Source organism: Hibiscus syriacus, unplaced genomic scaffold (assembly GCF_006381635.1).
Source record: "Hibiscus syriacus cultivar Baekdansim isolate YM2019G1 unplaced genomic scaffold, ASM638163v2 tig00111947_pilon, whole genome shotgun sequence".
Lineage (NCBI taxonomy): Eukaryota > Viridiplantae > Streptophyta > Magnoliopsida > Malvales > Malvaceae > Hibiscus > Hibiscus syriacus.
Window position 1 is genome coordinate 434,719 of NW_024063219.1, and position 26,084 is coordinate 460,802.

The 26,084-nt window shown below is 34.2% G+C and overlaps 2 protein-coding genes and 1 long non-coding RNA gene across 3 annotated transcripts; 1 reads left to right on the forward strand and 2 right to left on the reverse strand.

The window, feature by feature from the left end:
- The first annotated feature begins 404 nt into the window (after positions 1 to 404).
- Positions 405 to 1,248, forward strand: LOC120173397 (VQ motif-containing protein 9-like). Its single transcript, XM_039180583.1, has one exon. The coding sequence runs from the start codon at positions 619 to 621 to the stop codon at positions 1,159 to 1,161; it is 543 nt and encodes a 180-aa protein (XP_039036514.1). The 5' UTR covers positions 405 to 618; the 3' UTR covers positions 1,162 to 1,248.
- A 17,799-nt stretch (positions 1,249 to 19,047) lies between these two features.
- On the reverse strand, positions 19,048 to 22,142 carry LOC120173375 (elongator complex protein 4-like). Its single transcript, XM_039180568.1, has 9 exons — positions 21,943 to 22,142; positions 21,355 to 21,583; positions 21,038 to 21,264; positions 20,857 to 20,932; positions 20,459 to 20,615; positions 20,132 to 20,210; positions 19,801 to 19,960; positions 19,619 to 19,710; positions 19,048 to 19,480 (listed from the first exon to the last, which is right to left on the reverse strand). Exons 2-9 carry the CDS (start codon positions 21,485 to 21,487, stop codon positions 19,313 to 19,315), a joined length of 1,092 nt encoding a protein of 363 aa, XP_039036499.1. The 5' UTR covers positions 21,488 to 21,583; positions 21,943 to 22,142; the 3' UTR covers positions 19,048 to 19,312.
- A 3,289-nt stretch (positions 22,143 to 25,431) lies between these two features.
- LOC120173373 lies at positions 25,432 to 25,883 on the reverse strand. The gene is made up of 2 exons (XR_005521051.1): positions 25,729 to 25,883; positions 25,432 to 25,635 (listed from the first exon to the last, which is right to left on the reverse strand). It is a non-coding gene; the product is annotated as an uncharacterized LOC120173373 (long non-coding RNA).
- Positions 25,884 to 26,084: the final 201 nt, after the last annotated feature.

The window sequence follows — 26,084 nt, forward strand, 5'->3', positions numbered from 1 at the left end:
ACGTATGATGATATTTAAACTTAAACCCTAATAAATGTTTGAATTAGTTAACACATACATAAATATGTGTAAAAAATAGCTAGATAATCACGATTTTATCTTTTAAAACAAGGAATAATGCTTTATTTAAATAAAAATAATTAATATTACAAAAATGAAAAGATTGAGGGATTTATGAAATTAAAATGAGTTATTTTGTACCGTTGCGTGTTTACCATTTCAAAGCTTGTCCTCCTCTCCAAAGGGACAATAATGCACGCACGAATGGGCCCGAAACAGAGGATTATTTAAAACTGATTTCATTTTTTAAATGAAGGGAAATTCGGTCTAAAGTCAGGCAGCTTGACCAGGCAGCCTCTGTAATTTGGAAGCATTAGCCGGCTGCTAACGAAACACAGTTTGAATTTCTCTTATCATCAGCCCAGCCCCTGCGGATTCATCTCACCGTTGTTTGCTTTTAGTTCCTTCATTTATTTCTTGACCCCATTACTCGTATCTTTTTCCTATATATCCGTGTCTCCACGTTCTAACATTTCAGCTCATCAGCTTTATTCAAAAAGCTCTGCAATTTGCACGCAGGCAGGAGACCATAGTTTTTTCTATTAAGAACCTATCGCTATGGAAGCTTACTCTTCTTCTTCTTCTACTGCTGCTTCTGCTTCTGCTTCGGGTTGGGAAGAATCAAGAGGGTTGAAGGCACCACAGGCTGGATCACTCCATTCCGTGCGTAAGCCATTGTCAAAGCCCTGGAAGAAGCCAATTGCACCATTTCCTCCAACTCCACCTAAGGTCTACACGGTCGACCCTTTAAACTTCCGGGACTTGGTTCAAAAGCTAACCGGTTCACCTGAGTTCATGTCCCCATCTCATATCTCCACGTCCACAACTCACTTTGAGGTGCCTCATCATCAGCGTCTCCAAAGAGTGGCACCTCCCCCTCTTCACGTTTCAGCACCTCCACTGTCCAGAGCTGAAGTTTCTGCACCATTGAATATGTTCTCGGGATTAGATCACAGCAACCACAATTACTCTAATACTTCGAAGGACACCTTTACATCAAATTCACTCGGAGTGAACTTGTCGCCATCTTATAATTGGTGCACTTTCCCCATTCTCAGTCCCGGTACACTGGCCAGCTTGGAACAAAGCACTGTTCCTTAGATTACATACATGAAGCTAGCTAGCATCAACACTTGATTGCTTTATTATATGTATAAGCTGATAGTTTAAATCATGCTTAAAGAGTGTCTGTAAGATTAAAACTACATTGTCTTGTTATTTTGGTTTACGTATATGTCGTAGAAAAAGCTTCATCTCTTGATCTTTCTAATGTATGCTAGTTTACCTAGTCGTAAACAAAGCTATTTGCTTATATTGGCTTCAAAAACAGTCTCCCAAGAATATAGTTTATCGCATTTTGTTTTTGATGGTGTGCTACTTCGTTAATCAGTTTGCTAACGTTGCACCGAATATTTTGTGAACATTGAAGAATTTCTGGGGTCATTCGGGTAGGAAATATGGTGTAAAAGTGCAATCCTGCATGCATTTTCTCCTCGAGAACTTGCAGCCTGCGCATGGAAAATATGGTGCAAATGCAACATTTTTTTATTTTTATGTTGAGAATCCATCTAAAGGTTGTTAATGATATGAATTTTTTATTTTTGAAAGAATGAAGAGCCTCATTAAAGATCCCTTCTAGTCCTGTAAGGGGAAAAGAATACCCGGTAGATGTATTACCCAAAATCAATGTCATTGGATACATCAAATAGGATGACCTCAGGATAAATCGAGTCAAAAAAATAAGGTACGCCAATAACTAAGAGCACAAGAAGCTTGTAACATCCCAAAATACGGGTTAGTGACTAAATTGTAAAACTTTAGATTTTGGTGATTTAAATTGGATATTTGAATAGTTCAATGATTTGTTCAGAAATATTTCCTAAAAGTTTATAGTAATTATCCAAAGAATTAAAGGGCAAAATGGTCATTTAGCATGAAAGATATTTTCCCCCAATTATATGAATGAATCACGTGGGATGGGGGAAAGAGTTATCTGAAAACTCTTTCTTCTTCTTTTCTTCTTCTCCCAACCGTGGAAGCTAGGCAAAGGTAAGGGTTTTCTGATTTGTTGGTTATTTGTTAAATTAAAGGTTAGGTTTTGATCATTAGATGATAACTAAGCTTAAGGAAAGCTTAAGTTGTCTTATAATCAAAAGATGAAGAAGTTATAAGAGATTTAAGAAAACGAGTTTTTATATGAAATCATGGAAAATAGTTGATAAGTCGAATTTGAAGTTAAATTTGACTTGTCATCATGATAATTAAGGAATATGAAGTGTTAGAATTGTATTTAGAACATATTGAAATTTGAGTATGATTCTTGAATTTCATATGAAGGATAGGATTTTGAAGTTTTAGATGATTTTCATGGATATAAGTTGGTTTAAGTAATGGTAGTTGAGTTCAATGACATGATAGGGGTTTAAAATAGAAGAATTAAGTGAAGAATTGATGATTTTCGGGGTTAAAATACAATTTCTGGGTAGAGGGAACCGATACCCTATGAATGGGAATCGATTCCCCCTCTTGGACGAAATTTCCAGAATGTCCAGGGGTATCGATTCCCCCTGGGGGGTATCGATTCCCCCCTAAATGAAAAATGGAATTTGGTTCTTTAATCTGGCTTAAGTTGTTAACATTAAGTTTAAGGTTTAGGCTTCTGATAGTTGTTTTGAAATGTTATATTTATGTATATATTGAGTCTAAACAAGTTCCGGAATAATCAAAGGATTAGGATCGAATCAAAGAAAACAAGGCTAAGGTGAGTGCAATTTTAATTGTACTTATATTATTGAACGGACATTGACTTGCGATGAGTCAGTGATGGAGTTATTATGGTAAGAAGTGACTCCTAAAATGTTATTTAATTTGTGATTCTTATATGTGCATGAATACATGAAATGAGTATAGGTTATTATATATGTTGCATGATATGCATAAACATAAGAGCATAAAACATAAGATATATGATATGATATACATGATTATATGCATATGTGATATATGCTATGAGACATGACCAATGTGAAATGAGATAAGTTATGTGAATATATGAAATGATATATGAATATGCAATACGTGATACATGTGATATGATATGAAATACATGGTTACACATACATGTGGTATGTGACAGAAAAGAAAGAACAAGTGATGAGAAAAGTATTCATCGTAAATGCCCATAGTATATGATACGAGAGCTATAGGTATAGTTGGCATGCCAAGAGTCGAGGGTATTGTAGTCCTTCGGGACGTAGTCCTTCGGGACATAGTCCTTCGGGACGTAGTCCTTCGCAACGTAGTGGTCCTACGGGACATATATAGCAGTCCTTCGGGACGAATACTGAACAAATGTTCGGTGCCCCATGAGGGAATTTATACGAGCTGTGGTGACAACATTGGTGCACAACCTCAATATACTCACATACCTCTATTCTCAATAATATACATGTGCAATACAATTGAAAGATAAATTAAAATGAAAGTGATACAAGAAGGTAAGTTTCATGTGTGCATGGCATTATTATATATATGTCATGAAATATATATATATATGCATATTGAAATGTCATGATCAAATGGTAAGAATGCATATTTATGAATCTATTGTTACATGTTCATTTATTGTCTCACTAAGTCTATGACTTAGCGTGTAAGTGATTTACACGTAGGTACCAAGAAACAAGAAGAGCAGTAATAGAAGTGGCAATGATATTATCACTACTAGAAGATCAGATCAGAAGTAATCGAAAAAGTATGTATTTTGTTGTGTATAGAGTGTTGGCATGTAATAAGTCGTTAATTATGAGCACTCTGATCGAGTTTGTATTTTGTAGTCTCTTATATGTAAATTAAAGTATTTTGTTTTAAACAAAGTTTTTTTTTTAAATTCCCGGGGATTTTCTTTAAGTGTCAAGGTTTTAAAAGTCAATATGACACCACGGACTCGTATTCGGGTCGGGTACGGGTTGGGGTGTTACAGTTAATGGCATCAGAGCTAAGGTTTAGTCGATTCTCGGCATAAACCGGAGTCTAGAGTGTTTTATAAGGTGTACATGCCAACAAAATAGTGAAAACTTCTGATATGATGGAATAGTAAGTGTACTGTCATGCTAATAGAATTAAAATACTATGTTATATTAGATATATGATCATAAGAGTTTCTAAAGTGAAATACAAGGTGATAGACCTGAAGGTAATAGCATTCACCTGCCCTGGCCAGGCAGGGAGAAGAGCAAAAACCTCAGGGAATGCCTATATAAGATTAGAGAGTGATTCATGATGTTGAATGATATTATGATGTGTTTAAATTTTATACTTCTATAATTCATAGAATTAATGTATTGAAAAGAGTTGAGAACACCCGAGTTTAAGGGGTGAATTTGAGAAATGTTCCATTGTTATGGAAATTTGATTAAATGGTAGGAAGATAATATTAGAAAATTTTCATTTCTCCAAAGTGGAGAAGTTAAATTGAGTAGTTTTATTACTACGTAGGTAAGCTAGAAGTATGGTGAATAAATGTCACCATAAGAATGTTAAAATATCAAGTGACGTGGTTATCAATTGTAGAAGAATTTATGAATAAGTACATGAATGATCAGTTCATAAAACAAATGAAGATCGAATATATGAGATTAACAAAGAAGTTACACATGCATGTGTATGAGTATAAGTTTAATAAGTTAAACAGATTTATTGTTGTGTTAATTTTGATTAGGAAGGATAAGGAAGAACATGTGATTGGTTGTTTAGGGCTTACGCCTTAAATTAAAAAAAAGTGTTATTGGTTTTGAAATTGTTCTCATTTCTAGAAATGGATAATCGTGTTAAAGCTCTAGGGAGAATTAAGAATAAAAGGATTGGACAACAAAAATCTCAGATGATTAAGAGAATTAGTGCTTTATAGAGTTAAGTACTATCAATGAAAGATAGAGATTCTAGCTTTCAACTTCAAACCAGATATGAATTAGTTGCATTCTCCGCCAGAGAATCAAATCAGATGAGAGTCAGACATACTAAAGCGGTAGGGTCTGATATTTGAATATTAAATAAGGAGTTAATTGATAATAAGTCAGGGTTAAAGACAACCTTTGTGAATTAGGTTAAAAGCTCTGTTAGAAGTTATGAAAATTGAAGCAGGAAAATAATTATTTTAAAGGAATATAATGATTTTAAGTATGTGTATGTGAGATAAGGATTTGAATGTTCAAGAGAAGATATAGAGTAATAGAAAAGTTTGAGAATGAGTAAGTGGGTGAACAATTTATAAGATAAAGGAAGTTATAACGTTTGATTTTTTTAAACAGAAAAATAATATTGCGTGTGAGTAAAAGTCCGAGTTTGAAAAGATAAGTAAGATATAAAAAAATTGATTGAAAATATGGTATATGATTGAGTGGATAAGGGTTGTACCCTAGATTAAAAGTTAAAGATTTCGTTTAAAAATTGAATGTGATATTAAATAATGTTAAAGGATATCCACTATTCTAAAGTGGAGAATTTAGATGAGATAATTTAGTTGCTATGCGGTTGAGATAAAATATGGTAAATAAATGTTATAATGGGAATAATGGAAGATTAATTGATGTGAATATTGTTTCGGAAAAAGTTTAAGAAATAGATATGTCAGTAATTATTGTATAAGATGGAAGATGTTGAAATGTTGATAGTGAACAAATAAAATTTCATGATACATGAGAATGAATGTGGATTTGATAAGTTAAGTAAACTATGGTTGAGATAATTCTGATTGGAAAAAAAAGGGTATATGATTAATTAATTAATTGGAAATTGTGCACTAGATTAAATAGTTGTTATTGACTATTTGTAAGAGTAAAGGTGATAGAGTTAAAAGATTGGAAGAAAATATAAAGTGAATTAATCAAGTATGATATGGATTTGAATATGGTTAGGTATGTGGATCATATATATATATATATATATATGATTAAGGCAATGAGAAGAGTATTTACAGGTTTTAAAAGGCGCTTTGAGGAATAAAAATAATGCAAGTATAAGAAATGATAAAGAATAAAGTTATGTGAAAATAATGTTAAATATTAAGATTATGAAAATGTGATAGATATTATTAATCAGATATAAGTACAAGTGTTATTATGATGTTTTTCATATAGATATGGAAAACGTAATGGAGTAAAAAAATGAATGAAATGATTTATATTGCAAGGAGATTTTAATTTGTGAAGGAATTGTAGATGCTTAATTTGTCTGGGAAGTTAAGAAACCAGAAAAAACTAGAGGGAACGGTTTGTAGAGAGTGGGGGGTATTGTGAGTTATCAAAAAAACTGTAAATGGAGGAAATGGTCAGTTTTGAGGGGGGTTTTTAACCACTAAAAACTATCAATCGGGGGGGGGGGAAAAAGGAGACCATCTTGTAATCAGAGGAAAAAAACGATTCCTTCTACATCTATTTTTCAACAAATAAAAAAACAAATTTCAGAAGCAATTAAATACTATTACGAAAACCAGAGAACAGTTTTATTTATTTTTTATTTCACACAATAGAGCAAGAAGGAAGAACAAAGCAATCTTGGAAAGTAAACAGAGGTTTCCATTTTGATATACAGAGCATACAAGGGAATATTCTTCGACAGGTATTCAACCATTTCCATATTTCAGTAACTATTTTCATTTATTATTAACAGCATGTTCCAACCAAACAAAATGAAGAAGTAGAGAGATTACTTACCCTTAGTCTTAGAGACCATTCGTTCGTGTCGTCGGGATTGAGAGATGAGTAGTTGAGATTTCTGTTTTGAGTGGTCAGAGTAGAAGACCGTGTTGAATGGAGAGTGGTCATCGGCGAGCGGTGGCCGGTGTGAAGAACTTGAAGCGTTCATGGGAAGAGAGGGATGGGATCGAAGTTTAGTCTAGTGCCGAGTTTAAGTGGGCGTTGAACTTTGGAGTTATACTGGGTATCGAACGGAGTAGAGCCACCAAGACGTGGTGGCCGAGAGATGGAGCAGCGGTAGATTTCCTTTTCTGGTTTAGGCAATGTGCGAGCGTGGGGAAGAAGAAGGGAGAGATAGAGAAGATGAGAGAAACGGCTGAGGGTTAGGTTTAATATGAGTTTAGGATTAGGTTTAGTTTAAAGTAGGTTTTATGTTAGGTTATTAGGGCTAATTACTTTAAGGTCACTGCGTATGCTGTTGATTTCCATTTTAGTCCTGAAGTCGAGTATTGTTTGCTTCGTAATTTGGTCTTTAACTTTTATGCACATTTGATTTTAGTCCTAAATGCTAGGGTATTTAATTTCCCTTGTTTGCATATTCGGTCTTCTAGTTTTGCATGTTCTATTATAGTCCATTTTGTGTGTTTAATTGAATTTTGCAATGATTGTGATTCTGGCTCATTACTTTAAAAAGTTTCTATTTTGACCCCATTATTTATTCAAGTTAATATCTTGTATTTTTACGTTTGGTATGTAATTATGTTAATATTTTTATTTTAGTCCATAGATTTAATTTAGTCATAATTTAGACTTTTTTAAATTAATTCTTTAAATTTAAATTTATTTTAACATAGTCCATTCTTAGATTTGTTTTTAAGTTAGTTGTTTATTCCTACTTTGCATGCTTAGTTTAATTTTATTTTATTATGGTCCTTCATGGTAATTTTGAATGTGAAATCGAGTTATTAATAGCATGTTTTATTGTATATATTGTTTTATTCTAATGTATGTTAGTGTCGTAAATACATATGAATTTTATTGTTTTTTATCTATAAGAGTTAGAAGTTTGTTTGAGTGCATGGCATATTTTAATTAATTTTGTTTTTGCATGACATTATTTTGTATAATATGCATGATAGCTTCATTTGCATAACTCGACCATATTCATAATTGGATTAAGGGTAATATATTTTTAATTTAAAATTATTGAAGTGGGCAGTCATAACTGATTTGAGGTCCGCTTTTAATGATTTTAAAATAAAAGTGTATCCCGAAAGTGAAACAAAAAAATTGATTTGTCACCTAAAATTTGGGAATGAGAGAAAAAGAAATGTTCGTTTATTTAAATATATCGAGAAAAGGTTGTTATATCTTTAAGATCTGGTCTCGATATTTGTAAATAATCGAACATCCTTTATCTTTCTAAAATGACTTGGTAATTTTAATTTAATTTGTTTGAGTGTTTTTGAATGTTTTAAATTTACATTTTTACTTTATGGGATCAAGAATCAAAATAAACTCGAATTTGTAAAGTTCATTGCAAAGACGTTAATTAATCGACTAGGTACCGATTTAGGGCGTGGTGGGGGTGCTAATCCTTCCCTACACGTAACTGACTCCCGAACTCGGATTTTGGTAACGCAGACCTCAATTTGTTGTTTTAATTAAAATTAATTTTTATTTAAAATGACATCATTTTTGGGTGCCCAATCACACCCTAATCAAAGATTGGTGGCGACTCTTTGAATTGTATTTTTTCGATCGTAAAGGAAATCTAAAAATTTTCGAAACGAGAGGTCTTTTAAATCGCATTTGTTTTTAAATTAAAAAGAAATAATTAAGAATTGATGTGGTTTTTAAAATCTCCTTTTTTTCACCTTTAAGAAAAAATCATTTCGACAGGAATAAAGAGATAAGGAAATTAAAGGATAGAGTTTAAAGGTTTAAGAATGAAAAGGGTTATGATGAGGTGTAAAGTATAAGTTTGGTATAAAAGTAAGAATTTTTTTCAATTCTAAGTGGAAAGGATAAAGAGTTATGAATTTTGTATCAGAATTTCAGTAGAGACTAAATTTGGAGGTTTATGAAGAAACTGATTAAGTTAGTATCCTTTATCATACTGAGGTAAATATTTCTTGGATAAGTATGTAAGGTAATATGAAAAGATTGTTGGATTTTGTAAATTGTATGTCTTAATTATATCTGATGAAGATTTAAGATTATCTCAAAGCTGTAGAAATCTTTGAAAATGTCTTAGGAATTTAAATTAATTGTAGCATTGATATCTATGCATAGACAAATAGTGAGTTTAACATATGATTCATACTTTAAAAAGGGTATGTATGATTGAGTTCAAAGAATCATGGGAAAATTATTTACCTTTAGTAGAATTTGTCTATAATAATAATTATCAATTGAGCATTAAGATGACTCTGTATGAAGTTTTATTTGGGAGAAAATGTCGGACATCATTAATTTGGTTCAAGTTAAAGGATCAGAATTTTATTTTCCAGGATTTATTGAAAGTGGTTGAGGATAAAGTAAAGATAATTTAAGATAATTTCAAGATGACATCTAATCGACAGAAGTATTAGGCAGACTTGAGGCAGAAATAAATTGAATTTTATGAAGACGATAAAGTTTTTCTTAAAGTATAGTATTAGAAAAAAAATTATTATGCAAAGGGGAGAGTATAATAGAGTTTAAAAGATCGGAAAAAGAATGTCAGACTAAGTTAACCAAGTGTAACATGTATTGGTTTAAGGTTGTGTTTCTTAGCCATGTAAATATAGTCAAAGAGATAAGGATTTATTTATATGTATGAAGGAAACTTGAGATATATTTGAATGATAGTATTCTCTCTAATCAAGTTGTTAAAGATAAGTATGTTACTTTTGAGATGATAAAAAGAGTATTGACATCAATTTCAAGATTAATATGAGTAAAATTTAGAAAGAAATGTGTATAGTAATTTGAATGAAGATGGTATAAGAATAAATGTTTGGTTTATGTTGTAAGTCATTAGAGATGGATGAAAGAAATCAGTGGACTCATAATGTTGAGTGACAAAGATTGAGATTACCGTATGGATGGAACCTTAATATTTCCATGATGAGCGACATTATATTTATACGAATTTATAAAGATTAAAAGGTGTAGAATCGAATGAGTGAAAAGATATGAATGAATGTAATTCCTTGTTGATTGAAAATAAGTTTAGTAATTGCAACCACGAAGGGAAAATTAAAGACTTAAAGTCGGATGAATGTTATCATGTCATAGAAAGAGTTATTATTGAGTTTGTTTAATGAGTAATAGGTCCGCAAGTAAAGAAATATATCAAAATAGCTTTTTGTGAAGTTGTGTAAAAGAAATGCTGGACCCTATTAAGTTAGTTGAATAGAAATATTGAGATTTTGTATGGACAGATTGGATCAAAGAAGTTGAAGAAAAGTGGGAAAAAAATTACATAATGGATAGTTAACAGAAGTTCTACACTTATTTTAAAAAAAATTGGAATTTCTAGATAAGTGATAAAGTATTTCTTAATATCTTGTTCTGAATAAGATTTTCTGTTTAGTATAGCTCAATCCTACATTCATTGGACCTTATGGATCTTTAAAAGAGGTGGATCCATAATATAACAGAGAAATGCAAATAAGAATGAGTATATAGTTATCCATCTATTTGTACAGTGAAAATTCGAGGACGAATTTTTTTTAGGGGGAGAGAATTGTAACATCCTAAAATACGGGTTAGTGACTAAATTGTAAAACTTCAGATTTTGGTGATTTAAATTGGATATTTGAATAGTTCAATGATTGGTTCAGAAATATTTCCTAAAAGTTTATAGTAATTATCCAAAGAATTAAAGGGCAAAATGGTCATTTAGCATGAAAGATATTTTTCCCCAATTATATGAATGAATCACGTGGGATGGGGGAAAGAGTTATCTGAAAACCCTTTCTTCTTCTTTTCTTCTTCTCCCAACCGTGGAAGCTAGGCAAAGGTAAGGGTTTTCTGATTTGTTGGTTATTTGTTAAATTAAAGGTTAGGTTTTGATCATTAGATGATAACTAAGCTTAAGGAAAGCTTAAGTTGTCTTATAATCAAAAGATGAAGAAGTTATAAGAGATTTAAGAAAATGAGTTTTTATATGAAATCATGGAAAATAGTTGATAAGTCGAATTTGAAGTTAAATTTGACTTTTCATCATGATAATTAAGGAATATGAAGTGTTAGAATTGTATTTAGAACATATTGAAATTTGAGTATGATTCTTGAATTTCATATGAAGGATAGGATTTTGAAGTTTTAGATGATTTTCATGGATATAAGTTGGTTTAAGTAATGGTAGTTGAGTTTAATGACATGATAGGGGTTTAAAATAGAAGAATTAAGTGAAGAATTGATGATTTTCGGGGTTAAAATACAATTTCTGGGTAGAGGGAACCGATACCCTATGAATGGGAATCGATTCCCCCTCTTGGACGAAAATTTCTAGAATATCCAGGGGGTATCGATTCCCCCTGGGGGGGTATCGATTCCCCCCTAAATGAAAAATGGAATTTGGTTCTTTAATCTGGCTTAAGTTGTTAACATTAAGTTTAAGGTTTAGGCTTCTGATAGTTGTTTTGAAATATTATATTTATGTAGATATTGAGTCTAAACAAGTTCCGGAATAATCAAATGATTAGGATCGAATCAAAGAAAACAAGGCTAAGGTGAGTGCAATTTTAATTGTACTTATATTATTGAACGAACATTGACTTGCGATGAGTCAGTGATGGAGTTACTATGGTAAGAAGTGACTCCTAAAATGTTATTTAATTTGTGATTCTTATATGTGCATGAATACATGAAATGAATATAGGTTATTATATATGTTGCATGATATGCATAAACATAAGAGCATAAAACATAAGATATATGATATGATATACATGATTATATGCATATGTGATATATGCTATGAGACATGACCAATGTGAAATGAGATAAGTTATGTGAATATATGAAATGATATATGAATATGCAATACGTGATACATGTGATATGATATGAAATACATGGTTACACATACATGTGGTATGTGACAGAAAAGAAAGAACAAGTGATGAGAAAAGTATTCATCGTAAATGCCCATAGTATATGATACGAGAGCTATAGGTATAGTTGGCATGCCAAGAGTCGAGGGTATTGTAGTCCTTCGGGACGTAGTCCTTCGGGACGTAGTGGTCCTACGGGACATATATAGCAGTCCTTCGGGACGAATACTGAACAAATGTTCGGTGCCCCATGAGGGAATTTATACGAGCTGTGGTGACAGCATTGGTGCACAACCTCAATATACTCACATACCTCTATTCTCAATAATATACATGGGCAATTGACGCCAGACAGAATAGTGATTATCCTGTAGGCTAGCTCCGAAAGACGATTCACAAGAGAAAATTCGCCCAAAATCCAGAGAAAAAAGTCTCTAGGGTTTAATAAAATATTATAAAATCAAAACAATCCAAAAAGCAGTCCACAAGCCGGACTGTTATAGCCAAAAATCGTCTTTATTCGAATTTGGCCAAAAATAGAAAAATCACGAAAATCACTCTAAATTGAAATTCGAAATAAAATAAGCAATCTCCCAAAAATTCGGCCTAAATCGGATTTAAATTGACTTCCTAATTAACAATCGAAATATTACCATAAATAGTAAAAAATAACTAAATCTAGTGATCCGGAGGGGAAAATGGCAGAATTTGAGGTTGAAAAAAGGTCACATGGAGCATATCTCAATGTGGAGAGTGTGCGCGTCGAAAAGAGCTTTCTGGATTGGGGTCTTATGCGCGATTCTGACACCTGTAGCCAAAGTTATGGCCAAAAGACTGAAACATACTCAAAACGACCCCAATGAGGAACATGTCACAATCAATTCCCGCCTTTGCGCTGATCTGCCAACTCATGGTATCTCAGCGCCATCAACGTGCAATCTGACAGCTCAGCATCATTTGTCTCGGATCCCCCTGCATCAGCAATACAATTGAAAGATAAATTAAAGTGAAAGTGATACAAGAAGGTAAGTTTCATGTGTGCATGACATGATTATATATATGTCATGAAATATATATATATATGCATATTGAAATGTCATGATCAAATGGTAAGAATGCAAATTTATGAATCTATTGTTACATGTTCATTTATTGTCTCACTAAGTCTACAACAGTATCACTACTAGAAGATCAGATCAAAAGTAATCGACAAAGTATGTATTTTGTTGTGTATAGAGTGTTGGCATGTAATAAGTCGTTAATTATGAGCACTCTGATCGAGTTTGTATTTTGTAGTCTCTTCTATGTAAATTAAAGTATTTTGTTTTAAACAAAGTTTTTTTTTTGAATTCCCGGGGATTTTCTTTAAGTGTCAAGGTTTTAAAAGTCAATATGACACCACGGACTCGTATTCGGGTCGGGTACGGGTTGGGGTGTTACAAAGCTAATGTGTGAGCAACCTTATTACAATTACGCTCAACATAACCAACAATAAACGAGACATTAGTAGCTAATATATCTCGCACTTCTTGCAAATGAAAACCAAAAGTGGATAAGTCATCCATACCACAATTAAGCTTATTAACAACCATAGTGGAATCTAATTCAATAACCACTTAAGCCAATGGTTCTCGACCGAGACGCCATCACCATACCTCCTAAAGCTAACCCAGCAGCATCACGAGCTATGACTCCAATTACAACAACTAATTCATCTACGAGGGTCGAACGCTCCGTCCACATTGATCTTTATAAAGTCCCGATTTAGCGGTCTCCGTCTATCTGCAAAGGTACCTACAAATAAAGCTAGTTGCCATGTCTCCTTCCTCCGACCGTCTTCGTCAATGTTTCTGGCCATTGGGTCATCCTCTGATCGGCGATAGCATATGGTAGTTGCTCCACTAGCAGCTTGATCTATGGCCGAAAGGTATTCCCGTTGAAGCGAAAGAGTGTTGTCCGCTCTTGTGGGTACTATAAAATGAGTGCGAATATATGTGCAAGTATACACAATCGAATAAGTAATACAGTGATAAGTTGAGTATCGTATCCACATGGAATTGGGAAAATCAAATAGGTTTGTCAAGGCACTTTACTTTGTCACCTAAGTAAAGTTAGTGATGGTATGTACAAATGAGAATATTGTGGCAAAATGAAATGACTGATGTGATAATGGAATGGTGGTAGTGTGGTTGCAATTGAATATGTCGTGGCAAATTGAATGAAATGTCGTGGCAAATTCAATTGTGATAAGTGCAAACAAATAGAAATGTCAAGGAAAAATAAAGTGCAATTACTGGATTTAATATATATATATATATATATATAGGACTTTAGCTTTCTCACACGACAAGCTGCTATGGGAATGAATGATAGGAGTCACCGGGAAAATCTAAGTCTATTTCACCAAATGATATTTCTTCTATGCCTAACCTGCCCGACAGAATCTACTAAGGTGCCCTATGCTATCTCTAGTAAGGGACTCGACAGATTAAAGATGCCATGACAAAACCGATTGGCGTAAATCCCTGCAGTGATCCTATTGGTTCAGATAACATGATATGTCTCGGCAATACCTTTTTGCGGCAGCATTAACATCTAACATATCTCTCATGCACAACTCCTTTTAGTCGAATGAAATCCTAGCCTTATCTCTAAGGTGGATTAGGCTTGGTTACTATCTAGAACCCCTTGCTTATGTGGTTCCTCCCTAGTTTCTCTCGAACACTAAGGATGTGTTACCTAGATATTCTCTCGAACCCTAAGAATCTCCTAAGGAATGGCTACTCTCGTAGCTCCTACAACCTTAAGGCACTAAGCTTCATAAACAAAACAGATTATAGCATAGAAAAATAATCATTCATTGAAATAAAACTTAAACATCCAAAATGAACTCCCACCAAATAGGATTAGTTCATGGTGGGGTTCGAAATAAACAAACACAAAGAAAGTTTTATCCGTTCCTTACAACCCAAGTGATAAAATATTAAAGCAAAGAACAAAGGGAATGAGAAAAAGCCTTCGACGTGCACTGCCGAAGCTTCCCTCGACCACCACGAACTGCCCCCAGCGAACTAGCTTTTCTCGGATGTCTAGAACGCCACTCCCTCAAGCTTGTCACGGAGAAATGCCACGACAAGTAGGATTGACGAAGAAAGATGAGGCATTCTCTCTCTAACTTTTTAAGCTCAAATCTGGGTGGAACCAAAGTCTTCAACACTGTGGCTTTATCCTCTATTTACAGGGGAAAATAAATCCTAAGACTTGATATTAACTTTCCTAGGAAACCCCAAAAACCATGGTTAAGTGCTTAAGAGCTGAGCAGAACAGGCTATGATGCAGCCTGGGTAGCTGACTGATGGACCGGCAAAATCCCGTTGCAGGCGCCCAAGGACAATCAGGATCTGCAGGGTCAGGCAGGGTCATCGGCAGAACCAGCGGTTGCAGTGTCGGTCCCTCCAGGCGGATCTTCGAGGTGAATTTCTCGGGCAGAGGACACAGAGAGTTGAGGACAACTGGCTAGAAAATATCTTTTTTCACCTTGTGCGCTCTCGAAATGCCAGTCTAACTTGGCATTTTTTTTAGCTCAGCAATCTACTTATGTCACGGCATTTTCTTTCCTCTTTTCCTTGCTCTCAATACCTGCACATCATCAGACAAATACCTTTCCCATAAAGCAGCACCGCTGTAAAAGTAAAATGCCACGGCAAACCAAAATCCACCACATGCAACTAAATGCTTCTAAATGCATCTACATGGTCCTAAATGAGCCTTTAGACATTCAATAACTTAAGTTAAAAGGTCCCAAAATGTGGCCTTTTACGAAATTATCAAGCATTAAGGGCCACAATCCATGGGGGTTAATACTTAGCATCATGAACCTGAGTATTACGCTCATTCCATATTTTCCATAAAAGGACTATAAATAGCGAATATGTTAATCCTAACGACTCTCATACATACACATAATCTTTCAGAACCAATGCAAAGGAGACATACAAACAAAGGACCCAACCGAACCAATAAATCCCGCCAGTCCTAAGGACTCTCGTGCATACACATAATCTTTCAGCACATGAATGGTGGTCTCCTTTGCTACACGATGCATGGGACAAAACCATCGCCTATGTCTTCTTCACGAAGATGCTTTTCCACTAGTATACCATCATGTGCCACACGCCATGCAAATACTCTCGCCTTTGGGAGCACCTTTAATTTTGCAATAGCCTGCCAAACCTTTGAAACTGGTTTCACTGAATGTAAAGGCAGCTGTAACCACCAGTATCCTTATCGGACAAAATTTGTGCCAAAGTCGTGAAATCCCTAAATTAGTACCTCCTCTGAGCAAGGTGTGATAGTCATTGCTAAAATCTTCCCAATATCCTCAACCGTGAACATAGCTCGAACCCAAGACTCAAACCAAGTATTGTTACCTGGATGCATAAAGAATGACGCCTTAAACCGTTCTAGAGGGAAATCAGTATAATCACCAGAAATGGTTACTCTACCTGACCTACCCCATTGTTCCTGCAAAAGGTTCACTTTGCTATAAATTCCGATATGCTAGAAAAGAGCACTAGACATAGCTTGAAGTGCTTTATACATCCATTTCCAAGCATAAGAACTTGTAACTCTTTTTTTAGCATTAAGAATATCCCTGCTAGGGAAATATTTTGCTCGTAACACACAATAGAGCAAACAATTGGGGTATCGAATAAACCTCCATACACGTTTACCTAACAGTGCCAAATTAAAGGAGTGTAAGTCTTGTAAATCAAGTCCTCCTAAACGTTTCTGTTGACAAATCTTTGACCATGCAATAAGAGACCATCCTCTATCTGTAGTCTTTCTCGCCCACCAGTAACACCGCATTACAACAGTCGTGTCATTAAGCAACCACTCCGAAAGCTTGTAACAAGACATAGTGTACTGAGGTAATGCCTGTGTCACAACTTTAAGGAAAATCTCTCTACCTCCATAAGATAACATTCGTTTGTCTATCTGTCAACACGGTCAAACACTTTGGTTCGCAAATATCCAAAGGCGTCAGTTTTGTTCTTCCCAATGTATAATGGTAAAGCCCAAATAGTGACTGAGAGACTCAACTGATTGAATTTCTAAGTATGTTCTTTAATTGTCGACGATGATCATCAATGATCTTGGGGCTAAAATAGATAACCGATTTATCCAAGTTCACCCTCTAACCAGAAGTCTCAGCATAGATTTGAAGAATTTCCTTAATGTGTCACGCCTCTAATGTAGAATTTTTCATGAACACCAAGCTATCATCTGCAAATAATAAATGCGAGACACGCGGTCCACCTTGGCAAACACGAATGCCCTTGATTGTACCCTCCCTTTGCGCCTTGTGAAATAACGCCGATAATCCTTGAGTCACAAAAAGAAAAAGGAAAGATGAGAATGGATCGCCTTGCCGAAGTCCCCTAGATGGGGTAAATTTCCTAGTGAGTGATTCATTAACGCATGCCGTAAATGTAACAGAGGTGACACATTGCTTAATAGTGGCCACAATTTCACTATTAAAACCAAGTTTGACCATGACTGCTTGGAGAGAAGTCCATTCAACCTTGTCATAAGCCTTCTCAATATCCAGTTTAAGTGCCGCTTCTTTATTTGTACCATTACAGGATGAATTCAGATAGTGCAAAAACTCATGTGCACCAAAATAGTATCTGCTATTTGACGTCCCGAAAGAAAGGCTGTTTGGTTATCACTTATACATGAAGCCATGACACTATTTAATCGATTAACCAATACCTTAGAAACCACCTTATAGACGACATTGCACAAGGTAATGGGTCGGAGTTGTTTCATGTAAATCGGCTCTTCTTCCTTCGGGATGAGCGCCAGATCGTCTTCTTTACTGTTTTCATATCCATTGTGCCATTTAGCAATTGTAAACAAAAGCTAACGACATCAGGACCAACCAAATCCCAATGCAAGCGATAAAAACTCATTGGCAATCCGTCAATGCCTGGTGCTTTCACAGGATTGATGTCTTTAAAAACGATTAGCACCTCAATTTCAGAGTAAGGCTTGTTGAGTTCGGCATTCATAGATGTTGTAACAACCTCATCAATTGCCACGATAACGGAAGTGGCCATAATTGGGTTAGAAGACATAAACAGGTGAAAGTAACCGACAACTGTATCCTCCAAAGCAGCATTATTAGTCGTCCATAGCCCATATAACTAAATTAACTATTAGTAAATTTACTGTTTATAGTGAAAAAAATATCGAAACATTGTTTAATTTTTTTTACTAAAATTAACGTAATAAAGTAATTAGACATATTGCATTGAGTAATATTTTTAACCTTGTAATATTATATATGTGATAGGTTAGAGACTCTAAATATAAAAATTATATCAATATATAATTTTAATCCCATCGGTCATATTTAAGAGTTATAATCATATTAAATTTTTTTATATTTATTTAAAAATTCAAATAACTCATTAAGCGACTAAGTAATAAAAGGAGATTGTTATTCTTAGAGATTTCGAGTTTGAGCAGTTATTTCTATAAGCAATGTACATTATCAATGAATAAAAAAGATTCTGAATCTTAATTATTCAAATGAAAAAACATCACGAAGAAAATTCATAAAGATCGGTTTACTGTTTACTGTTTACTGTTTACACTAAAAAACTAATTTAGGGATGAATACCGAACAATTCAGCATGTTTGTTTGTTTGTTTTACTCTTTTCAGCCACCGTTACTAGGAGGAAAATGAAAGAAGTTAGGTTAAATGATTAATATATACAGAAAAGAAAAATCAGGGTTGATTTGTTCCTATTCTTTTCTCGCCTTTCAGCAGACAATGCCACCTGCCGACACGCAAGACGGTGAGCAGCTATGTATTGAAAGCAGTTGTCAGAGTTTCGTACTAAAGACCAAATCAAACATGGAAGACTTCACTACGATGAGTTTTGATTTGAAGAATATCTTAACTGGGCTGAGTTGTATTATTCTAAACTGTTATTGCAATTCTATTTTATTTTAATCAAACTAAATAATGCATATAGTACGTAATTGATTTAGCATGTCATATTGATGTCAAATTCACTATTCTTCCATTTAAATTTCTGGCCCTTATAACAAATTTTGAATAATTTCATGCAAGTTTGAATTTTTTTATAAATATTATTATAAATCTCAGATGAGATCTGGTCCATTTGTAGTAAACTACTTCGTATCACATGAAAAACAAAGCATCAAATAATACTCAAACTTTAATTAATAAACATGTTTTGCATAAACTTCTAAGCTGTTGTGTGGTACATGACCATAAATTCTTATATGGAAAAATGTCAATCTACAATTCCAGCAATACTCAGTGGTGTTCTGTGTTGGCATCGCTGGTTGGTTCTCAACTGCTCTTGGGCTTGCTTGCTTTTGGAAAATCCTTGGCAGCAACAAATTGTGTTCTTGATTTCCGACTGTTTCTCTTTTCTTGCTATCGTGTTCGATTATTCTGAACTATGCAGTTAAAAATCGAGGTTCCCTGTTTTGGAGGAACTAGAGCAACTACCTGATGTGCCGTACGAAGTTCCACTCGAACCATCGACAGGGGCCTGATTTAAGCATTCTAAAACCAAATACCGACGCTTCTGCAACTTGATTGAGAAGGTTGTTGCCTCGAGAATCACAGGAACCTGAGAACATTAAGGAAAAATAAGGTATAAGATTAATTGTGCAAAATTCGAGTAAAACTGACAGTTGCATTGTTATATATCTCTTAAGGAATTTGATCAAGCTGTACAAGACTGGGATGAAGATTAATGCTTACGAACCTGTGTGTTGATGCGTGCCACTTTGTGCACATTCAGAAAGCCAACCATATCTTGGTAACCAGTGAGTAGTAGTGCCAACTCCTTGTCTTCATCTGAAGGAAGAATCCAAAAGATTAACAAGTCAGTACAAACTAGGAACCAATAAATGCAAACGATGAGCACGAGGTAGTTTGACAATAAACCTTGAATTGCTTTGACTGAAAGCAACGTGTCTGCCATGTGCTGCCATCTTTTACAGAAGGATGGTGAAAGAAGGGAAGGAGTAAAGGTTATTATGGCTACCGAATTCAAAGACTGTACCGTGCTTTTGAGAGATCTAATAAATGAAAGTATCTCCCACTCCTGCAATAGTTCATATTATGACCCTTTAAAAAATGCATGCCATCAAAGTGAGTTCCAAAACTGCGACTTCTACTACTTCAATGCTCCAAAAACATCTTATATTTAAGCACTTGAAGGAAAAGAAACAGAAATTTATAATAGCTCAATAAATCCAAAAAATCTTCCACTAACCATGTTGGAATACGCACACTGTGGAGAACAAAATGATTGAATAGCGATACGACCAGCACAAGAAATGCTGCCATCATTTCTACAAGATTGCCGAAAAAGAGGAATGACTGACAAGTATACCAAATGGAAAGAAGGAAAAGAAAGGTAATGACAAGTTAGTCAAAGACACTAAAATTAAGATTTTGGAGCTTCATACAGGATTCTTCATGCAGCCATAAGGGAGACGACATAACAAGTAATAATAAAATCAAACACTAGCAAATATGCCAGAATGATCAAATAATTCCAACATCATTAATATATGAACAAGAAGGCAAACAATGATACCGCGGGAACTGAGATAAAAATGTTGCACATCGATCCTGAAGAGTGGAAAGGTCAGAAAAATCTTGGATGCTAACACAATCTATGCGCTGGCCATTGATTAAGTGCCTCTCTAGGGGCTTCCGCAAGTCAAATTCATTAGAGTACTCACGTTTTCCATCTGCAAAATGATCACATAAAGAGAGACCACAAGTACATTGGAAAAGAAAATAGCATGAACACTGATTAAGAACAGGGCATTTTTCAGATAAGTAACTGAAGAGTGATAGCATGGACATTGGTTAAGAACAGGGCACTTTCAAACAACAATAGAAAAGTTACGGTAGCTTGAGCATTGGTTAAGAACAGTGCACTTTCAAACAACAACCGAAAAGTGAGGAGTGTAACGAGGGATAAACTACCTCTTTGGCCATCAAAAGTGAGCTGATTTTCACCAAAATACTTCTTATACTGCCAAGCAATTCTCAGACCTTTCTCCTGTAATTTTTTTTAATACAAAATTCACAATCTGAGCATTTAAACACAAGATAATTCAAACAAACTTAAGAAACCAAAGAAAACAAGTGTCAAAGATAAAGAGACCTGATTTGGATCAGGTTCCCGGGATTTGTCATCTTTGGATACAGCAGGACTGGGCAAAGTACCCAAAAATCCCCTTGGATCTCTGGCTGGACTAGCATAGAGAAGAGGTTGACCGTGAACAAGTCCCTGAGCCATGAAATTCCTCAACAAAAGCATGTGATGTGGTGCTTCTGCATCTTCCATCACCATAACCAGGCTTCCCAAAGGGAACCCACCACCCAGTACCTCTGCATAACAAGTAAAAAACAATAGAATAAGAGAACACATCACTCAAGTCAGTGATAAGAGCATGTTAGGCAATTATGTGCATGCATTACTGTCAAGGTCGGGTATCCCAGAAGATAGAAAGACCGTGCCATTAGGCCCACACATAAGTCCAGGGCCTAGAGATGGGGCTGCAGTGGAAAGGTTTCGAGAGAAGCTACTCCTCCGAATCTTGGCCGTAGCCATAGCAGTAGCAACAGTAAAAAAAACGCCAAGCAATGCAGTGATCTAAGACTTTCCCGGTTCTACTCCAGCAAGATTGTTCAGACTTCAGACAATACCCTGTTGCACACTTAGTCAAAATAAAATCTAAAAAACCAACAGGTATCACTAAGAATATCAAAAGCAGCAATGAAATCATATAAAACAAAAGGCATACTTCTCATAATCACGTGATTAGAACAAAAAATTATTAAATTTATTTCAAATTTTAGCTCTTTCCATACCGCCCATCTTTGGCAAAACCAATAAACACGAAAAAGTCTGAAGTTTTCTTTAAGAACCCATATTTTGTTTTTCCGTCTCTTTACACTCAATCCTTACATAAAATAAAAGGAAAGCAGTTATGGCAAACATGAAAAAAGCTCCAAAGGTGTGTCTTTCTATCTAGGTAAGGAAACAGAGATGAATCAAATTCTCACCTGTGGTTCCAAAAGTGCGACTTTTTAGTAAACTCCTCCCTCCAAGTTCACTGCCTCTGAAGTTATGGCAACTTCTTCCAACTCTTCGCTTTCCCGGCCTCAGATTTCCGCCATTCTCAAAGCAGTTATGTGCGTTTCCGTCGCGCTTGTTCCTTTTTAAACCCCAAATCTGGTTGATGTTTGTTTTTAAGGTTTAACGCAAAGCGCTTCGCCTCATCGGGATTTTGGGCTTAGTCTGTTCATAATTTTAGTGGGCCTCATCGGGAGTTTGTTCTTTTTTTTAATAACATTTTAAATAAATATTATTTAAAATATTATATTAGTTACGTATAGTTAAAAAACACTAGCATGACTAACGTAACGGTTTGAAAGTAACAGTGAGCAGACCTAACTTCATTTTATTTAGGATAATAACATTTTTAATCCTTCATATTTACAGATTCAAAATATTTGGTCTATTTTCATTTCCTAAATCAAAATTAAAATGTACTTATGATTCAATACATATAATGGATGGTCTCTTATAATGGCGATGTCTGATTCGAACGTTTCAAGCCTTGCCCTACAGCATTGAACTATACTGCTGATCCTTCCGCAATAAGGCTACTGCTTTGAGTTTGCTTCTACAACCAGAAGAAGCAATGAAGCACTAATGGCTGCCCCTACCACAGATCAACCGTAAATTTGTTGGATCTAATCGAAACTAGATATCAAGACGATGCAGACAATACAGCTTTCCTACATTCAACATATAAACCGCTACGCAGCATATATACTATTTTTGACAAGTTATGACATTTGAGTAACGAGTAGTTAAAGCTAGACGAGCAGCGGAACAGTGCAGGCATAGGCAAAAATTATAATATAAGTCATAACAGGCAACTCCATTGAATATTGCTAGTGAACCTCAGGGAAAAAAGTTGTTTATTATTTTCATTTCTCAACAGCAAAAGCAGTATAAAGAAGGAACCCTTCACAGAACAGTGAACAAAATACTTTGATGCATGCCAGCTTTTCCTCCATTGATATCTGGCTCGAATAGCACCAAGAAGAGTTCACAAATGTTTGAATACAGGTTCAGCATCTTCAAAAGGTAAATGGATGAGAAACTTGCTTCTCTCCTTTGAATGACCAGACTAGACAAATTTTAATAAAGACATTCGGCTAACTTGAGTTGGTCTCCTCCTGTTTTGTAGCGGCATCTTCCTGCAGCTTCTTTTTCCGGTAATCATCAAGAGGAGGCCCGAATATCGCCTTCCCAGAAACAACTCCAATTCTGCGAAACACCAATAGTGAACTTGTCTATACCATTTGAGAATCATAAAGCTCCAACACCAAGATATCATTCAAAAACAAGAATAATCTATCGAGACGGTGCATTTAACGAGATGTATAATGTTTCAGAATTCGTTTGTAGTGAAATTATCTACCAGGTAGAGTTCGTGTTTAGGGTGTCATTGTACTGAAACTCGTCACGTGTTTGTAGCTATAGACATTTCTACCACTTCATGTTATTAATGGATTCTCCCCACCGGCTAAAATTTCAACACTTCATCCCTCAAGATCAAATAAAACAAGAAAAATCAGCACCAAATGGGTTTTATTTGATTAAATTTGATATGGGGAGAAATCAAACATTTTTCTTTGGGCCTTTTTTAGGTACAGACTCAAAGCAAGGTAATGAAACTTACATGACTGCTCCGATGACCATTGGGAAATTGAGAAACTTGTTGTTATGGACGAGGTTGAAGGAAAAGAAGGAAGACGAGAGAAAATAGGAGAAGAGAGATTTAGGAAAGGAAAACTTCATTCATTTCATACTGAGAGATGAAAATTCCATAATAAAAAATACGGTTTAAAGCTACTTTAAAGAATCTAAAATGTTATAACCGTAATTGGAAACATCAAACCATGTAGTATATTAAACCTTAAATAACTATATACACATTCACAAAATCATCCAATTACAAATTAAATTGAGAAAAAAATTTAAACATCGGCTTACATCAAAAGAAAACATAGCATGCAATATCGACTGTCTAGGGTTTCGAAAAACAAAAGAACAGGATTTATTTCTCCAATTAAAACGAAATAAAATAATGCTTAAATCTATGTACCGATTTTCATCTTTATAAACATACGATTAATAAAGAAATAATTAAAAGATTTTTACAATCTAAAGTATACACATAAACCCATTGGAATTGCAAAACTTTAGCCTTTCCAAGGAAGAAACCAAACCAATAAATAAATTTATAACTTAATAGCTATTCTCATGTAATTGCTTTTCAATTGTGCAGAATCGTATATACACTAAAGTAAAAAAGAAAAATTGAAACCGTAAAGTTTATTTCAATCACACCAAAAATCAAAAGTAGAATTTGAAGAATCAATCGCACGAAAAAGAAATATAAACCCTAAATTTTATACTATCATAACTTTTAAGAATTATACTACAATTTTATAGCAGAATTTTAATCCTATAAAAAATAATTTTAAAATCAATTAATTCTTAATGGTTCAACATGGCGAGGTTCTAATATCACTTGTTAGAACCAAACCATAATAAATATAAAAACAAATCAGGATCTAATCATGTCAAATCATCATAATAAAATACTAGATGCAAAATCATACTTGAATTAATCTATAAGTTGAAATCTTCGAGCATATATTTTGTTGCTATCTTCTAAGAAGTTAGAATTCTCTTGAGTATAAACTCTCTGACAAGATAATAGAAAATTGAGATGATGTATTTCTTGGGGACTATAATCATTTTATATAGCTGATTTAAGAATCAATTATGATATGTATTTATAAATTTATCTCTCATCAAATTATAAATACAATGTTAATAGTATATAAACTTTTATTTTCATTACAATTGTACTACGTTATGACTTTATAACATAATTGGTTAATCAACTTATGTCATATTTTATGATAATAATATACATTAAAAATATATGTCCATAATTATGAATTTTAATCCAATACAAATATTTTTGAAATTGTAAAAAATATTAAAGTTTTAGAGACAAGGATTACGGGAAAAAAAGCTTTAATGAAAGTGATTAAGAATTTATCCTTTAAATAAGTTGACTGAATGATTGTATGGTTTGGATTTTGCTTGGATTGCTGTCTTTGTGTATATTTGTTGACTGTTTCTTTTGCTTTTTGGGTAATTGAATTCAACATTTATTCAAAATAAAGAATGTTTTTATATATTTTTAAATCATTTATAAATTATATTTACATTTAATATACATAAAATTCTTGAAAAATCAAGCACTTCTGCTCGTGTTTTTTATATCCGACTGTCACTTAAAGCAGTGCAAAAATGATTGGTGTGCATGAGTTTTCCCATCATGATTTATGCATATTTTCCATCATAGAAGAACTATGAAATATTCACTAACCAATGAAATAATATGTACCAAAATCATTAAAGAGAAACTCAAAACCAAACCAGAAGATGGAAGAAATATATAATCAAGAAGAATATGATATATAACTATATCATATATAATAATTAACAGGGACAATAATTTCATAGTTTAAAACTTAAAACAAGAGAAAAATTATCATGGCTTGTGCTTCTGAGTATAGATATAATCGACATGAGCGGCAAGAGTTCTTCTCATCAGACACTCATCTTCTCCAACTCCATCACAGCTATCTTCAACACCATCACTCGACTGCTCAGTTTCAACAGCAAGACCCTATTAAAAAACCCAAAACCATCAAATATAAGTTTGAAGGGAGCAAAAATCAGTCAAATTTAACTAACCTCAGCTTGGGGCTGGCTAGGCGAAGCAGGGCCAAAGCGAGCGGCAAAGGATACAGTAGAAACGAGGAGAAGGGTTAAGATGAAAAAGGTGGCGACTTTAGCCATGTATATCTTTGTTAGATAATAAAGGGGAAACTGAAGAGGATTAAGGATTTGTGTAGATAAGGAGATGATAGGTGTGTGGTGATTGTGGCAAATATATATAGAGAAATGGAAGGCTAAATGACAGTGTGTGAACTTAAGAGGTGGAAAGGGAAGACTTGTAAATTCTGATCAATATTGCAGATGAAAATATAGATATATAGAATTATGAAACAGAGAATAATGTTATTAGTTTGACTTTTACAAAATT

What these genes read in the sequence shown, in the direction of transcription:
- LOC120173375 (XM_039180568.1), bottom strand. Translation starts at nt 21,487, where the DNA reads ATGGCTACGGCCAAGATTCGGAGGAGTAGCTTCTCTCGAAACCTTTCC. An exon ending in TGGGATACCCGACCTTGACA is followed by an intron (nt 21,265 to 21,354) that starts GTAATGCATGCA and finishes CTTGTTATGCAG; the next exon opens with AGGTACTGGGTGGTGGGTTC. An exon ending in TTCAGTCAAAGCAATTCAAG is followed by an intron (nt 19,711 to 19,800) that starts GTTTATTGTCAA and finishes TTCTTCCTTCAG; the next exon opens with ATGAAGACAAGGAGTTGGCA.
- LOC120173397 (XM_039180583.1), top strand. Translation starts at nt 619, where the DNA reads ATGGAAGCTTACTCTTCTTCTTCTTCTACTGCTGCTTCTGCTTCTGCT.